General features: G+C 42.7%; 1 protein-coding gene across 2 annotated transcripts in view; it reads left to right on the plus strand.

Moving 5' to 3' along the window:
• Positions 1–18,005, plus strand: part of MALT1 (MALT1 paracaspase) — a 66,540-nt gene that overhangs the window by 18,861 nt on the left and 29,674 nt on the right. Inside the window, exons 3-8 of one of the 2 annotated variants that reach the window (XM_061400333.1) lie at positions 6,349–6,470; positions 10,558–10,717; positions 12,224–12,402; positions 12,829–12,925; positions 13,514–13,546; positions 16,553–16,579. In XM_061400333.1, the coding sequence (XP_061256317.1) occupies positions 6,349–6,470; positions 10,558–10,717; positions 12,224–12,402; positions 12,829–12,925; positions 13,514–13,546; positions 16,553–16,579 (618 nt within the window). The remainder of the gene's footprint in view (positions 1–6,348; positions 6,471–10,557; positions 10,718–12,223; positions 12,403–12,828; positions 12,926–13,513; positions 13,547–16,552; positions 16,580–18,005) is intronic. The other variant, XM_061400335.1, reaches the window with a different exon arrangement.

Below are 18,005 nucleotides of genomic sequence, written 5' to 3' on the forward strand. Positions count from 1 at the left end.
CATGGTTATGTTTCTGATATCAATTTTATTTTCTATTACTTTCATTGTCTGTAAGATAAGAGCAAAGATGGCTATTATTCTTCAGTTTCTAAGATACCTCTACTTCACGTTTTTATCTTCACAGTTCTGTGAAGGACCAGAGCAGGACTGTCCCGAACATCTAAATTTTAAATGTGAGCACACAGTTATGTGGAAAAGGAGATTACCGGAAGTTATCATTTGGCCAAAATCACAGTTGGTTTTGACAAAAGTAGGATCAGAACCTGGCCTGGATTCACTGTCATCTCCAGTAATGCTAGGAAGAGTCTAGATTGTTCGGGACGCTTAACTACGGATTATCATACTCAATTCCCTCTTTGACCCACCGACCTCAGTTTTTTTCTTCTTGACAAGTTAAAAAGTACTCAGATACTGCTGCTTCTGCTGCTGCTGCTAAGTCATTTCAGTTGTGTCTGACTCTGTGCGACCCCATAGACAGCAGCCCACCAGGCTCCCCTGTCCCTGGGATTCTCCAGGCAAGAACACTGGAGTGGGTTGCCATTTCCTTCTCCAATGCATGAAAGTGAAAAGTGAAAGTGAAGTCGCTCAGTCATGTCTGACTCTGCGCAACCCCATGGACTGTAGCCTACCAGGCTCCTCTGCCCATGGGATTTTCCAGGCAAGAGTACTGCAGTTGGGTGCCATTGCTTTCTCCACTCAGGTACTAGATCTTACTTACAAGGGACTCATCTTGTTTCATGAACAACAGAAATTCCTGAAAGCGGGATGTTAAGAAGAAAAAAGAGGTAAAACTGGAAGGAAGATTAAGAAAGTGGGGAAACAGAAGGGGAGTGCTGGTGAGGACTGGGAGGGTGGGCTTCCGTGCCAGGACACTGCAGGGAGCTGGTGGCTGGCAGCATGAGCAGAGTGAGCTGGGAGACCAGGTTTAGCCGCAGCAGACACAAACGTCAGTTGACCTGAAGGAGGAAGGGGCATGGACACACACTGCTTGTGTGATGAGGGAAAATTGTTAAAGGAGGAGGGATGGTGTTTATCGTGGGACTCTCTGGGGTGCTTTTCAATAATAGCCTGCTGCTGCTGCTAAGTCACATCAGTCGTGTCTGACTCTGTGCGACCCCGTAGACAGAAGCCCACCAGGTTCCTCTGTCCCTGGGATTCTCCAGGCAAGAATACTGGAGTGGGTTGCCATTTCCTTCTCCAAGTAATAGCCTACAAACGCTCAAAATAAAACCTCAAAGGGAGGGTTTTAAATGGAAGATGGTGGAAACGGTTTTTTTGGTTCATGGCTTCTGAAAATAGATGCACCGTAATGTACACAATAGATCTATTCCTGGAAAAGTTGTGAGTTGCATCAGTGTCAAGGGCTTTGTAAGAGAGAATAAGGCAAAGGGAGCTGATGAGGAGTCCTTCTGTCAAGTCAAGAATCACCCCTGTTTATCTATGTAGCAATTCCAGTGGGGGTTTTATTGTTACATATCTTGAACCAGTTGTTCTATACAGGTGTGTGTGTTGAAAGCACAATCCTCGTGTGCCATCAGACCCAGTCAGATTGTCCCCACCTTACAGGAAATCAAGTAACTTATTTGACTTCTTTGCAGATGTTATCTGAAAATAGGCTTGTTTGCCAGGAAACTGCGATCACCCTTTAAAATAGAGCTTTCATTTGTGTGCCTGTGAACACCCTCCCGAGAGCTCTGCGCCATCTCCCCTCACGACTTTGTTTCAGCACCTTCTAGCGGGCACTGCACGAGGGTGGTTAGAGGTGACCACCATTCCCTGTCGCGCGCGCATGCACACATGACGTGGGAGGAAGGAAACATATGTGGTTGAAACATGGGAGGTATTGACTTCTCTCTCTACTCCTCACCCAGGGCGGTTTTCAAATCACACTTTGCCTTTCAGTTCTCAGTCTTTGAAGCAATAAATAATAAAGACATGTCTTTGCTTGCTTCCTGAAGACTTAGACAACTAAAACCGTTGGCACGGGACTGGTGTATACACTGTGAGCTTGAATGTCTGTTAAAAGTTACTTAGTCTTGTCTCCCACAAAGGATGCTTCTGGAACATCCTGGTCACATGGCCCGCTTCGACTAAAGTCATTCATTGCTTTTTAAGACCCTCTAAAGAGAAAGATTTTCAGTTTCTTCTTTCTCCTCTCTTGTCTCTTTGTGTAATAGCAGGGACTCTTCACCAAGGTAAATTTTGAAGCACTGTTGTGGTGCAAGACACACTCCTTCCAGTAAGAGAGACTCACTCTGGCAGAATATAGGGTTAGCGTGGGAGACACATTAAGGGTCACCAGAAAACTGGGACTCGCCTGCCGGTCCAGTGGTTAAGACTCTGCTCTCCAGTGCAGGAGTGCCGGTTTGGTCCCTGGTTGAGGAACTAAGATCTCACATGCTGTGCACTCAGTCGTGTCCACCTCTTTGCAACCCCATGGACTGTAGCCCACCAGGCTCCTCTGTCCATGGACTTTTCCAGGCAGGAATACTGGAGTGAGTAGCCATTTCCTCCTCCAGGGGATTTTCCCAAACGAGGGATGGAACCTGCGTCTCCTGTGGCTCCTGAATTGGCAGGCAGGTTCTTTACCACTGAGCCACCTGGGAAGCCAGATTGCCCATGCTTCAGGGCCCCAAAAAAAGAATCACTGGAAAATGACGATGTGTGAGCTGACGAATGTATCCATTAACTTATCGTGGCAAGCATTTCACTTGCCACGTATATGTATAACTAGTAAACCATCGTGTTGTACCCCTAAATATAAGCAGTTTTGTCCGCTGTTCTTCAGTAAAGGTGGAAGGAAAAAGAGCACTGGGATGATCAAAGGCTTAAAAGAGTTTTGAAGCCTAGGAAAACTTAGGTTTGCATCCTGGTTTTGCCATTTTACAGTGAGAAAACAATTAGTCCTGGGGAGGTTAAATAATTTACCCAAGGTAACTCGGATGACTTTATGCAAATGACTTAAGTTCATTTCTCCTCATTGTAACATTGATCTAATTACCATGGTTATTTTGAAGGTTAGAAATCAAAATGGCAGGCAAATATAAAGCAGCCAGTAAAATTGCTGCTGTAGTCATTTTTATTATTATAATACACATTTGTTCAGCAAATATGTGTTGAACACCCACTGTTCCACTGTGCCAAGCACTGTTCTAGGCATCAGGTGAACCGATGACTAAGACAAGAACCTCTGAATGAGTCGGTGAGACAGTAAGAAACGAGACTTCAGGTGATGCGTGCAGTGAAGCCCACAAAGCTGGGAGACTATCATAGAGAAAGAGGGTGGGGGCTTACCCATCAAGAGACCTTTCCCAGAACTGCTGAAGACCTGGATGTTAAAATTGTCTGCCATGAGACACTGGGGGTCAGGGGAGAAATCCGGCAGAGAACCGGGAAGCAAAAAGGCAGGAAAGAGCTTGTCTTCTGGAGGAAAGAAGTCTGCATCACTGGAGCGTGGTGGGCAAGGAGCCGGCAGGACGAGGGCAGAGGGGTCCGTTCACAGAGGGCCTCGTTGGCCATATAAGGAGCTTGGGTCATATTCTAGGTGCAGTCGGAGGTCCAAAGAGGGTTTTTAATCAGGAGAGCTGTGGATCAATTTGTTTTAAAAAGATATTGAGCTGCTGGTTGGAAGTAAGGAAAGAACGTTAGCAGATTGTGGCAACAGTCAGGAGGGACGGTGGCTTGGATTGAGATCACGGCGTGGGAGGTGGTGAGACGTGGGAAAGCCTAGCTGACAGGACTTGCAGCTGAATTACGCGTGGAGAAGAAGGGAGTGTGCGGAGGGTCTGTCGTGAGTCACTGGAGGCCCGGGGCTGGCTGAGACCTGGTCTGTCCTCCCTGAGACGGGGAAGCCTGGGGGGTGTAGGAGGCGCGGAGGCTCTGTGTCCCGAGGGCTTGGGGACAGCGCATCCGAGGTGGCTGTAAGGCACCCTCATTTTAAAGCCAGTTTAGCTACAACGCCTAGATTTATAGTTCAAATTTATACTCGTTCCCTTCTGTTGTTTTTGCAACTTTTTTCCTTCCCTCTCTTATCATACTTAAACGTTGGAAATGAGAATCCTTGCGTCTTAAAGTTGTAAGTCTCTCCTGGCAGTTGAACAGTATATGCGAGCGTTAAAATATAGTGTGTAAATTTTCTGGCTTAAGTAAGAGTGCTCATCCCATTTTCTGACTTCAACATATACTTTCCTACTAACATGGATAACAGAATTCAGGAAAGCTGTTACGTCAGCCATCCTGTACCCAGTTGGCATCCACATAAAGGATGAATGAATATGAAAGCTTTTCCTTGGCAGGAGTTTAAAATTTTTTTTTTTTTTTTTTGAGAGGCCCTGCTGTATTTACTGATTTTCCAGAGTTTCTCCAGACCCTCAGATATGACAGGAATACAATAAATGTTTACTCGTTTTGAATTTTGGTTTTATTCAATGTCTTTCCTGCATGGATTTCACATGCCTGTTTTGTCTTATATACTGTTCTTCCCCTTGAGAGTTTAGTACCTTTCATGTATTAAGATTGCTGTTCTTTAGGTCTGTCTCCTCTTCAGTGGTAATCTTGTTTTGATCGTTTGCATTACTGGGTTGTAGAAGAAAAAGATATGAGATCATGTTCAGGATATGTGAGGAAAAATAAAAATAGGTGCAGGAAAGTATGTTTTATAAGTTTTAATGATGATTTCTCCTTTCTGAAAGCCAGCTGGGCTTCCCAGGTGGTGCTAGTAGTGAAGAAACCGCCTGCCAATGTAGGAGACATGAGACGTGGGTTTGATCCCTGGGTCTGGAAGATCCCCTGGAGGAGGGCATGGCAACCCACTCCAGTTTTCTTACCAGGAGAATCCCATGGACAGAGGAGCCTAGCGGGCTACAGTCCATAGGGTCGCAAAGAGTTGGACACGACTGAAGTGATTTAGCACAAAAGCCAAGATTTATGTATTAAAACCCTGGCAAGTGTGAAATGTCCTAGCCTTGGTTCCTTTTGTGTCAGTTATCTGCTGCTGCATAACAAATTATCCAAGACTGAGAATTTTCAAATCACCATCCACTGATTATCTCGGAGTTTCTGAGGGCAGGAATCCAGGAGTGTTGAGCCGCTGGTTTTGACTCAGCGTCTCTCATGAGGTGACAGTCCAGCCATCGGCTGGGGCTGCAGCTATCTGAAGGTCCAAATAGGGCTTGGCGATCCTCTCCTCACATGGTTCGTGCACGTGGGTGCTGGCAGGAGGCCCGCATTGCTTTCCTTACCGCCCAGGCCTCTGCAGAGCCTCGCAGGTGTCCCCAGGGACTCTCATCGGGCTTCCCCAGAGGGAGTGATTGAGAGACAGGGAGGGGGAGGCATTCCATTATTGACTCCAGGATTCTTGACAAGAAGCTCCTCTCAGAAGTTTTCCATGTTTGGGGAATTCCCTGGCGATCCAGTGGTTCGATCTCCAGACTTCCACTGCTGAGGCCCCAGGTCAGGGAACTAAGATCCCACAAGCCATGTGGCACACCCCCTACCCCGCAAAAAGAAAAAGTTTTCCAGGTTTTGATGCTGGTAGTCATTTCTCAGATGAGAAATGTTTGCATCACATGTATCAAATTTTTATGGGGCTCTTCTGTTTCTCTGCCTTTCTGCTTACAGAATAGTTTTATTTTAATGCTAAACCATAGCATTGGAATTCTTCCCCCCGCCCCCCAGTGGACCAGTTTTTTTTTTTTAAGTCTTTATTGAATCTGTCACAACATTGCTTCCGTTTTATGTTTCATCTTTTCTGGCCAGGAGCCACATGGGAACTCAGTTCCCCCAAGCAGGCGTCTAACGCACATGCCCTGGATTACAGGGTAAAGCCTCAACCCCTGGTCCTCCAGGGAATGTCTTTTGAAGACATTTCAATGGCATTTAAACTCGCACTTGTCTTACAAAACCATGCCCCTACCTGAGTTGAAGTGCTGACCGTATAAGCACTTGTGATCAAGTAGTACCAGAGCTGGCCCTGAGAGCGCACCCTGACTGCTCCCTCAGACAGTTACTAAAGGCACATCCTGATTTCAGAGGCGTTAGGACGTGGAAAAAATATTTCTCAGAACTGAAGAAATACAGTGAAAAGTTTTCACCCCCAGTCGTCAGGGCTGAGGGGGATGTGGTCGATCAAAGTTTTCTGCAGGTGAGTTTCTTTCCTCCTGGTTTTACAGAGCCTGGAACTCACAGACTCACCATCTGATGGGGAAGAGATCTGAATAAGTGATTTATAGCAAGAATGAATATGCAGGTTATTTCCAAAATATTTCTTTTTTTGGTTTCAGAAACATAAACAAGGAAAGCCCCTCTTCTCTGATTCTATTTATATAACTTCTTTTTTTTTTTTTTAAGGAATAAAGATCACTGTAAACCCTGAATCCAAAGCAGTCTTGGCGGGACAGTTTGTGAAGCTGTGTTGCCGGGCAACTGGACATCCTTTTGTACAATATCAATGGTTCAAAATGAATAAAGAGGTAATTTTAATGTCTTTTAAATGTCTTTTAATTCCTCTGTAAAAAGAAGAGAGATTAATGCTGGGAAAGATTGAAGACAGGAGGAGAAGGGGGCAACAGAGAATGAGATGGTTGGATGGCATCACCAACTCAATGGAGCTGAGTTTGAGCAATCTCCAAGAGATAGTGAAAGACAGGGAAGCCTGGCGTGCTGCAGTACATGGGGTTGCACACAGCTGAGTGAACAACAACAAAAAAGAGAGAAAAAGAAAATTAGTTAACCTTACTGTCTTTAATGTATTTATAGGAATTTTGTTAAAGGGCCTGATAGGTCCTTGTTAAAGGGTCAGTGTTATTACTGATGCATTCAATAATCATTACTTTCTAAGCAGTAATAAGATCAGTTATGAAAACTGGAAAATTAGGAGTACCTGGGGCAAAAATATTAGTAAACGGGAAACATCACCAATACCTTCTGACATAGATATACAGAATTCTTTACAACAGATTGTTCCAATCATAATCTTTAAGAGGATTTCAAAGCAGCATGAAAGGCAGTATTGTTTTTAGCATTCCACATAACTATTATATCAAAAGATTTAGGCTTTGATGGTAGTTTCTGAAGTAAAATTCAGGTTGGTAGAGAGAGACATTTGTTCCTTTCGTGAAAGGATTATATCCCTGAGCACGGAACAAATAATTTAAATTTGCATACTGAAATTCTCTTTTCTTAAACAGTCTTTGAAAGGACTTCCCTGGTGGTCCGGTGGTTAAGACACCAGACTCCAAATGCGTGAGGTACAAGTTCAGTCCCTGGTCAGGAAACTATGATCCCACATGCTGTGCAGTGAGGCCAATTTTAAAAGTAACGATGATAAAAAAGTCACTAAACGTTCTTTGAGCCACTCCGCCGCTGGGGGTTTCTCAGTGGTCCGGCCGTCGAGCTCCACTCTTGCGAGCTTCTCTCTTCTCCCTCATCCACCCACCTCCTTGCCTGCCCTCCAGATGGCACCTTGAAACTCCATTATTCTTTTCAGCCTGTGAGTCACATAACCAAACTTTCTTCTCAACTCAACACTAAAACTCCATTTGCAAATCTGAATTTAAGCTCAAGAGTTGTTCCAAAATGACGTTCTTTCCTCTGATGGGGTCACCCTGTGCCTCAGAAGAAGCATGGGGATTTGTACAGCTTTTAATATCTGTCGCTCACACCCGGGTGAGCCAGGGTAGCTGTGAACCGCAGCGATGGGACTGGGCGGGCGCCAGTGGCAGACAGGCCTGTGCTGGGCGCTTGACTGTCAGGAGCCCCTCACATTCCTATCGCTGGGTGTTGAGCGCCTGACTGAGAGGACGTTTTACGTGCCTAGGCTCTCGAGGGGTGGTAACTGAAGTCACTTTTACCATAGCTCTCAACTGCAGAGTGGCTTTCATTTCAGTGAATGCCTTTGAGGAAGAAATCATGGGCAGATCTTACTATGGTAAGTAATGGGTTGGCCAAAGAGGTCGTTTGGGTTTTTCCATAAGGTGTCACAGGAAAAGCCCAAGGAGCTGTTTGGCCACCCCGTACATCACGTGTGAACTGTGTCCTGATTTTGAGAAGGGGAGAGACTGAGGAGAAGAGGCGTGCCCACTGGATTTGAAGAGCTGTGATGGGTTCTAAGGCTCTCACCAGTCGAGTTCTGTCTCAACCCTTAGATTCATAGTCTGATACAGGAGGCATTCGTCTCACAACCACTTGTGGGGCACCTGTCCGGGTTCTAAGGCCCGGATGGTGAAGCCTGACACCCAAGGGCCCTGCCCCCTCCTCTGGGGACAGACAGGGAGCAAATGAGATAACTGTGAGTTAAGAGCTGTAGAAGATAAGCAGGGTGAGACCAAGGGAGACGACACTCAAGGTCTTAAACAGGAGAAGTAACGGGAGGCTTTATGTTCTTAAAGCACCAGCATGCTGCTTCCTTTTAGTCTGTGTTTATTTCTCTGCACCGGGTCTTAGTTGCGGCATGTGGGACCTAGTTCCCTCACCAGGGATCGGACCCAGGCCCCCTGCACTGGGAGAGCAGAGTCTTAGCCCCTGGGCCACCAGGCAAGTCCCCCAGCTTCACTACTTAAATGGAAGCAAGAGCATAACAAAAAGACCAGTTACCTAACGCCTACACTAGACTGGAAATAGCAGTGGTGTGAGCTCGGACAGGGCAGGGGAGACGGAGCAGCGTGGGTGCGTTGCTTTATTTTAGAGACAGGGATCATCAGATCTGGCGGGCTAAATGGGGAGGGAGCCCGAGGGGAGAGGCACAGAGCCCAAGGATGACGCTAAATGTTTCACTCCAGCCTCTGGGGACCTCTTATATACTGAGGTATTGGAGACTGGGAGAGGAAGAGATTCAGGGTGAAAAGTCAGGAGTGTGGTTTCAGACCCATGAAGTTTGACGTGCCTATTCATGTCTGAATGCATCTAAGTCAGCTTGGATACCCCCGGAGGTGACACTGAAAGTGTGTGTAGCAGAGGAGGCAGCAGTAGAGAGACTAAGAAGAATTCGCAAGAGAAGACAGAGCATGATCAGGAGAGGATGGTCGGAAGCCCCTGGGAAAGTATTTCAGGAAGAAAAGGGTGGTCAGCATTTCCAGTGCTGCTGAGAGGTGTACGGGTCCAGGGCAGGATATGTGGGATTTTGTTTGTTTGTTTAAGATATAAAGGTACTAGAGGATGTTTTTGAGAGTGCTCTAATAAAAGAGATGCTAAAGTAGAGAAAATTGAAGGAGCAAGTCCAGAGGGAATCAAATTGTCAGAGAGGAAAATACTTTTCCTCTGCCCTCTCATGTTCTGTCCCTGGGAGCCAGTGAATCAACTGACAGAATACAGATTGAGAAGAGAAAATTTATTCATGTGGGAACTTACAAAAGCAGTAGTTCCATGCTGGGTTAAAGTTACAGGAAAGGGATGAGAAAGAAAGAGCCTCTACAGGAAGAAACATGGGTTTCTTTAGTAAATACGTACAGAGGGGTTTCTGGGAGAATAGAGAAGGAAATGGCAACCCACTCCAGTGTTCTTGCCTGGAGAATCCCAGGGACGGGGAGCCTGGTGGGCTGCCATCTATGGGGTCGCACAGAGTCGGACACGACTGAAGCGACTTAGCAGTAGCAGCAGCTGGAAGAGGAGAGATTCCTATCTGAAGTCAGTGGCCGAGAGGAGTGGGGTTGCAGGAGAGAGGAAGTACCCAGGACTGTTCTAGTAGGAAAGCAGACTAGGTGGGTTCATGTGGGAGGGTGGGCAGGCAGTGCTCAGGGCAGTCTCCATCCCAGCTGTCAGATCCTGAGCAAAACGGCCTTGCTCTGGTGCTGGTTCTGAGAAGAGAGCGAGCTGAATTCAGTTGGTTGGGGCTTGGAGGGGGGAGTGTGTTAAAGTCCTTTGCAAGGGGGCCCCTGTATAAGGAGGCACCTGGTGAAACCTTGGCAATATGCCAGAGTTGGATGGTGGTGGTAAATTGATGGGAGCAGCTGAGATGACCCAAGCCCGGGAGGAAGGCTTGGGATACCCCTGAATGGCCAGTCCTTCCTGTCACCAACAGGCTTCCCATAGCTCTTTACTTCCCAGGCCTTGGGAGAAGTGTGCCGTCAAGGCCTCTACCCTCGGATAAAACTCTGCAGGTGAGAGACTGGGGTCTCGGTAAAACTTACTCATATGCTCGCAGCTAATTTGATCAGAGCTGAGATGTGCAGCCAGGCCTGACTTTCCGTGATCTCTTTACTTCTTCATGGTATGGCTACTGAGCTCATGAATGTTGTGGTTCTCAAGCCTGTAAATACTAATGATCAAACAATTTTAAAGGACAGAATAGACACTTCACTGTTGGTGAGTTTTTGAAAGATATATGGGATAGAGCTTAACTGTCTGGTTAACAGATTTGTAAAAGACTGGATTTCAATGACTTCAGTCCTAAATTATTCAACATGTTATTGTTTGCTTCTTAAGGAACATAAATTTTAGAACGAGGAGAAAAAAGATACACTTTTCAAAGCTTCCAGGAAATCATACACTTTGCACAGCACAGTTTATAAGGCGTATTTTGACGAGTCATTCACTTTTACCCTCGTGTTGATTCTTTCACAGATCCCGAATGGAAATGCATCGGAACTTGTTTTTAACACAGTGCATGTAAAAGATGCAGGCTTTTATGTCTGTCGAGTTAATAATAATTTCACCTTTGAATTTAGCCAGTGGTCACAGCTGGATGTTTGCGATATCACAGAAGTAACAGAAAGCTTCCAGAGTAAGTGATAAATTGAGTGCTGGGATGGGAATTGCCTCTTTTGAATTTTACTTTAAATGTTTGCTTTTAAATCATTTCAAAGTATCAAAGCCAGTACTCACCCAATATAATGTATATGTGCTTCCCCTGGTGTAATGTCACCAGTCGTTGAGATTTTATCCCATGTGTTTTGATTCTTTTTCTGTATGGATGGATGAACAGACAGACAGACAAAGAGAGACATGCAGATGTTTGGGGATAAAATGACCTTTCTCAATCTGGCCCTGCTGCCGACCTCTGAAAACTTGCCACCTTTCATGGGTCTGAATGTTGTGGTCTCTGATTTTGGAGGAGAAAAGAAATCTAATGCAATCTTGGTCACTTTTGAGTTCCTTTCTATACTGTGTTTTTTTCTCCCTAACTATTTATTGTATTACTTCTAAAAAGTTGTGTCATGGAATAAAGTCCATCTGTAGAGTTGATCCTGGCGTGGCAGGGCTTACAGTGTATCAGTCACTGCAATGCAGCCTTCCATCCAGCCAGTTTTCCCGTCTTTGCCCGTCCGCTTTTTAGTTCAGTAACCGGTATTGATCAAGGAAGAACCCCAAGGTCTTCTGAAGAGTAGCCGTCAGGTATTATTTTGTTTATTCACACACACAGTCAGGAACCATGTTTGTTGTTTTTGCCAGACAAACAGCATGAGGGAAACAGACTTTTGTTACCAATTGTGTCTTCCATTCTTCTTCTCAGTTTAGCTTTTCCCACACCTGAGTAAAGTCTCTAGAAATAGTCATGATTAATTAAGAGAGTGGTTTATACATTTTTAGAATATTTCTGTGCATGTAATGAACTTTCATGTTTATGAATAGAATATTGTTCATTCAACAAATATTATTGATCACCTGCAATGTGCTAGACACAGAATTTCATTGTTACCACATCTCATTGACAAGCCCTCTTTCCTCAAGGCTCTTAAAGACTGACAGATGAGCCTTCAATAAAAAATGCTTTCTGATATCTGCCTTGGAAAGAAATGCTAGGGATAACCCATCCATATTTATTCAGTGCTAATTGCAAAACTCCTGATTTCAAAAAGGCAAGTAAAATCAAACAGCGGAACATAGAACTTTCTGTTTTTAACATGAATGTCACTCAAGATGTTAAGTCCTTTGCTCTACCAAACATGGCTAAGCACATTTAGAAACCACATAAACTATTTTCCCCTCTTAAATATATAGTGCATGCTAATACTTTGAGAAGTTCTGCAGTAAAGAAATCTGTCTAACTTTGTTTAACCCAGAATGTTCTAAACTTATTTGTCCATAGCATCCTTTATCCATAGAACATCTCTTAATATTTCTAGAAGTGCAACAGTTTTCTGAAATATCATTTGGGAGATTCTATTAAAGATTGTGGGGGAAAAAAAATGAAGGATGAACTTGAAAGCATTTTTTTTTAATTAAAGTTTTAAAAGGTTTTTTTAACTTAGAGCTTTTATGTTCATTGCTATTTTTCTTTTAATTTAAGGCAGTTGGGATGGCATCTCTGAATCCAAGTTGCAAATCTGTGTTGAACCAAAGTCCCAAAAGCTGATGCCTGGCAGCACGTTGATCTTACAGTGTGTGGCTGTCGGAAGCCCCATTCCTCAGTACCAGTGGTTCAAAAATGAATCACGATTAACACACGAGACAAAAAAGCTATACATGGTAGGAAGTTGGTCTCGGGGACATTTGGGGTGGTTAATATGGAAATAAATAGTATAATGAAAAATCACAGTGAATAGTGATTCATATTTGGGGTGTTTTCAAGTTTTTTTTGTTTTTTTCACGATCTTTATTATCCAGTGTTAATTGATTCTTATATTTACAAAAGGGCTAGAACACCGTGCCAGCCCATACGTAAGTGCTTACCTGAAAGGTGTCAACTAGTGTCGCATCAGACTCACTACCGTTAGAGTCATTGTATTATTTGCTTGCTAGTACTTGACCTAATGTAATGAATGGAAAAAATGGAGGAAAGTCTGCAATGTTCAGTTTTGTAGGGTTTAAAAAAATAATAATAATTTTCTCCAAGCCATTTTAAATTAAAATTAAAGAGTCAGTCAATATGTGCATGTTCTGATACTGATTTAGGTACCTTATGTGGATTTGGAGCATCAAGGAACCTACTGGTGTCGTGTATATAATGATCGAGAGAGTCAAGACAGCAAGAAAGTAGACGTCATCGTAGGTAAGCAGTCCCACTCAGGGTTTTGACCAGTGGAGCTATATAAGATGAAGTATACTGAGCAGTGGAAATTTTATTCACCCATTCTATTTAATGGTATGTTAAGCATCTGGAATTATTTTTGCTTAAATAGAAATTTGAGAGAATGCATCCTAAATTAATAATGAGGATTCACACATAAAGAACAGAAAAGAACCAAAAAAGATTATTTATTTAGATCTTTTTAGTTTTTTATAGTTTATATTAAACATTTATGGCAAAAAATGTATTCTGAGCTTTAGCTAAAAAAAAACCCTGGGTTTAATGGAAAAAGGTTTTTAATAAAACATTATTAAATAAACAAACATCACAGACATATGCAGAATGATTATTAATCAACAGTGCCACTTACGAAATACATAATTTGGGAGTTGGTTCTGTTTCAGCTTCATGCATGTAGTGATGTTGTTAATAGTAGGAGATACTGATGCAATTGATACGTATGTTGGTTTGCCAACATATTTCTATGATATTTATCTCTGTTTGCTTGATGACCGCCCTTCCTAAGATCATGAATCACAATGTATTCACATTTGTTTTCTCTGGAACAAGGAAGAACAGATGAGGCAGTGGAATGCACTGAAGGTAGCGTAATCCTTTGGTTTGAAAGCAAATATCCTGCATGCTGGTTCATCTTGGGATTGGTGGAGTGCCCTGGCCTACTGAGTGCAGTGATGGAAAAAATACTGGCTATAAGAAAAGATTTTAATGCAAGGATACTGTATCTTAGTCTTCAAGGGTTCATAAATTGCTCCAGACACTATTCAATTGACACATTATTAAAATAACTAATTTCCAACAATATCTTACGGATAGTGAACAGTGTGATTAATTCTTAATTTCATTTTTGTCTTCATAAAATTTAAAAAAATACATGGCTATCCTGTCATGGATAGTTGTTTAGATTATTTTATCTATCTGTTTGCCATGACAAAATGCCTCTCAAATGCAAACGTAATTTCTATAACAGTTTCAGGACTGGAGATTTATTGTTTAATGCATTTTTTTATGTAATAATAAGTATACTGTTTTAATATAAGTTTATAAGATCCATTCTTTGATGTTATAAGACTGTAGATTAAGGTATCATGTCACCTTTACCATACTACACAGAGAACTGCAAGTTATTTTAACATAAACTCCAAATTCTTTTGATTAACCAAAGCCTTATACATAAGTTGTAATGAGTAAATTTTCAAGCTTAAGTTGCCTGCCCTGCTGTGGTGCCACACTGTTTTGCAAAATGAGATTTATGGATAGCAAAGTATTTTTTCAATTTCTGCCTCTTTAACCTGTTATAAACATCTTTGGCTCTACTTGGGCAAAGTAAGAAAATAATGTCGCCTCTTATGTTTCTTGGTTTCCCTGTCCTTTGTATTGCTATGGTGTCACTCTGAAGTTCTGAAATTACTATTTTCATCCCAATCTTAGTTGTCAAAAAGAATTCTCTAGCATAAGGGTGCACTGTAATCCCGTGGTCTGTGGGCCCTGCATGAGGGAATCTTTGTAAAGAGATCCTAAACAGACTCCTCTTCCTTCTTTTTCACCTAATTGCATGATTTTTAAAATCTCCTAACACTGCAGACCTCTAAGAAAAAGAGTAAACTAGTATCGCTGGTTTCAGGGTGATGCGTGTCGGTTACCTCCTAGCTGGTTTTTTACCTGCAAGAATCTCCCTACAATTTTGCAGCGGTGAACATACTACTAGATAATAATTTTCAAGTAAATCTGTTATTAAATTACTCCCAAAATTTCAGATGGAAAAATTAGATCCAACTTTTCTTTCTAAAAAAATCTGCAGCGTTGAGGCATTTTATAGTTGGTGGATGGGCACACAGCAGCGATGTCCTACAACATACCTTATCTTTTTTTACCTGTAGAACCTGATGTGATCTGTTTAATTTTATGTGCTTTGTTACAGATCCCTGATTGGGACAGAGGGTAGGGGTTCAATAGGTGGGACTCAGGGTTTCTTTTTAAGGGCAGTGAAAACACTCTGACAATTGTAGTGGTGAATACATGTGTGCAAGTTTTAGATCATTTAGGAGGTCAGAGGAGGGGAGGCCCAGGATGGAATGAGAATACAACAAAAAACCTAAACCTGGACTTCTCGGGTGGTCCTGCGGTTAAGAACCCACCTGTCAATGCAGGGGACACAGGTCCGATCCCTGGTCCAGGGAGATCCCAGATGCCTCGGAGCAACTCAGCCTGTGCGCCACGACTGCTGAGCCTTGCTCTAGAGCCCATGAGCCACACCAGAGAAAGCCCTCGTGCAGCAACGAATGAAGACACAGCACAGCCGGATAATAAGAATCTGAGCCTCACTGACTATAGGATGGAAGAACAGGTGCTGGCCTGAGTACCTGGGAAGGAGTGAACACAGAAGATGGAAGAAATTGTACATGACCCCATACTGTAGCAAATACCACTGTGTAGTTGGTTTTATATCACAGAAATTACTGCACATTTTATGAGTAGTATAGCATTTGTAATTTATTGTGAATGTTAACTTTTATCTTCATAAAATTTGTAAAGGAAAAATAGGTAGCTGTAATGTCATAGGTATTTGCTTAGATGATTCTCTCCCTCCATTAGCCAGAGGCTGTGTGCTGTGTGTAGTCACTCAGTCTTGTCTGACTCTGCAACCCTACAGACTGTAGCCCACCAGGCTCCTCTGTCCGTGGAATTCTCCAGGCAAGAATACTGGAGTGGATTGCCATGCCCTCCTCCAGGGGATCTTCCCAACCCAGCGATCGAACCCATGTCTCCAACATTGCAGGCAGATTCTTTACCATCTGAGCCACCAAGGGGCTACAGATGAACAATTCTGAAACCACAATACCTTTAAAAACACATTCCACCAGTCTAACATAAGATATCTCCCGATTTAGAGACATTCCACAAAATACCTTACCTTATCAGTAATCCTCAAAGTGGTCAAGGTTATTAAAAACAAGGAGGGTCTGAGAAACTGTCACAGCAAAGAGAAGCCCAAGGAAACACAAGTAAATGTGACGTGGTGTCCTGAACAGGGTCCTGGAACAAAAAAAGAACATTAATGGTTCATTAACTGTGACAAATATGCCTTCCTAACGTCAGACGTTAAAAATAGGGAAAGTAGGTGGGTGTATGCAGAAACTCTGCACTGTCCTCGAAATAGTTCTGTACATCTTAAACTGTTCTAAACTCGTTTATTTTTAAAAATATCATTTGAGGTTTTTAATTAGTTTCAAGAAGTGTATAGTTGAGGCCATAGACAAACCTGTCTCTTGATTGTTTTTGTCCCATAATTAGCCAGAACATCTACAAAACTTTGATCAAATTAAAGATGAGTCTGTTTAGCTTTTTGTCATTTGATGAACATAGTAATAGCTTAGGAGTCCTAACTGATGTCCACAACAGCATACTCCCCTCCTCACAATGTGCATGACTTCTCATTTAAGGCATTTAAAAAGTTCTAACCTGATAAAACTTTGTAACATGATTTAATAGCACAGAGTCAACTTCTTTGATCAGTCTTCCTATATACACTAAATTGGCAGTTAAATTATTTAAAGATTATTTCATCTGTTTTCTCTTATTTTATTTTAGATGAATTGACTAATCTCGGGCATCCTGGTGAGTAATGCAAACATAAAACACTCATTTTAGAGTTCCAGGTTATTGAATGCAGTAACTTAGAAAGACACTAGCAGTATTCTCTTGCTGTAGCAGTACTAGTGGGGTTTTTTCCCCTTGATTGACATATCATAATTTAGGGTTGAAATCAGTACTTAACATGAAGTTCAATTTCATGCAAGTGAAAATATTAAAAAGACCCTAAATTGTAAGACTGTAGGGTAGAAAAATAAATATACTGAGGCAATATAAAATATCAGTGTATTTCTTTATCATTGTGAATGACTATAAATAAAGAAGGCAGCTAAATGGAGAAATGCATGAAATTAATTTGAGAGCCAAGAAGCAGCCTATGAAAAAGTGGCAGGAGTTCCACTTCTGAGCTCGCCAGACCCCTGGGTCCCCGTTCAGAGCTGCTCAGACATTGAACATGTCTGAACTAGTTGGGTGGGTGTCTGTATCTGAAGTAAAACCACTGTCAGTGGGGACTGTTGATGCTCTGCAGACGAGTGGTTGATCATTGGCCATGAAGAGACTAATAGTTGGCAGGAATATTTATCATTCTTTGGCCAATTTTGTGAGAACCGATTTCTGAACAAGCTAAGCTAAAGAGCAGACTTGCCTGAGATAAAAGGCATAGTAATCGTGAAGGCAGAGGGCATGAGTCCGAAAGGCACTGAGGGAACCTCTGACTCTGTTTGAAAATGAAACCTCGAGAGAGTGGGATCAGACGGGAGCTACATCAGTTAATATTTGTAGCGATCCCTCTTATTTCTTGATGTGTTATTTCTCGTTGTTGTCACGCCATAACTAGTTTGCTTAGTTTTGTGCCTATGTTTCATTACTAAACATCTCTTGTTGTGAGCGATGGTTGGGCTTGCTGATTACTATAAGCCCACGAAACAAAGCAGAAGGGCCCTGTTACCAGGGTGTCATTCCTGCGGGGCCAGCCTCGAGCTCCAGGAAACCTCCGTGAGATTTGCTTCAGACACTCAAAACTAAGTGATTTTGGAACAGCCATCCTCGTCTTGTAGCTGATTGCCTCTCTTGACTTGGTTAGAATTCCCCTTTTCCTAAATGTGTCTGTTATTTCATGCTCTTCAGTGAGCATCTTGAAAAGCTATTTCAGGAAAACTTTTGCATACCAACAGCACTAAGCTTCTGAAATTTCCCCAACCTTTTTCATTATATCCTTGCTCCCCAAGAATTAGAAACACCAAAGCATGTAAGAAAAAACTGAATATATTTTCAGTGGACTCTTAGAGCATATATATTATTAAAAATGCAAACACTTACCCTGTCTATAGCAAGAGACACGTGACCATCTGAAGTCCATCTTCCCCAGCGTGTCTTCCTGCATGGTCCCTGAGAGTTGGAGGTATTTCATATTATGTATAGATGATGGCAAAGAGCATGACCATGGCAT

Source organism: Bos javanicus, chromosome 24 (assembly GCF_032452875.1).
Source record: "Bos javanicus breed banteng chromosome 24, ARS-OSU_banteng_1.0, whole genome shotgun sequence".
NCBI classification, from domain to species: Eukaryota; Metazoa; Chordata; class Mammalia; order Artiodactyla; family Bovidae; genus Bos; species Bos javanicus.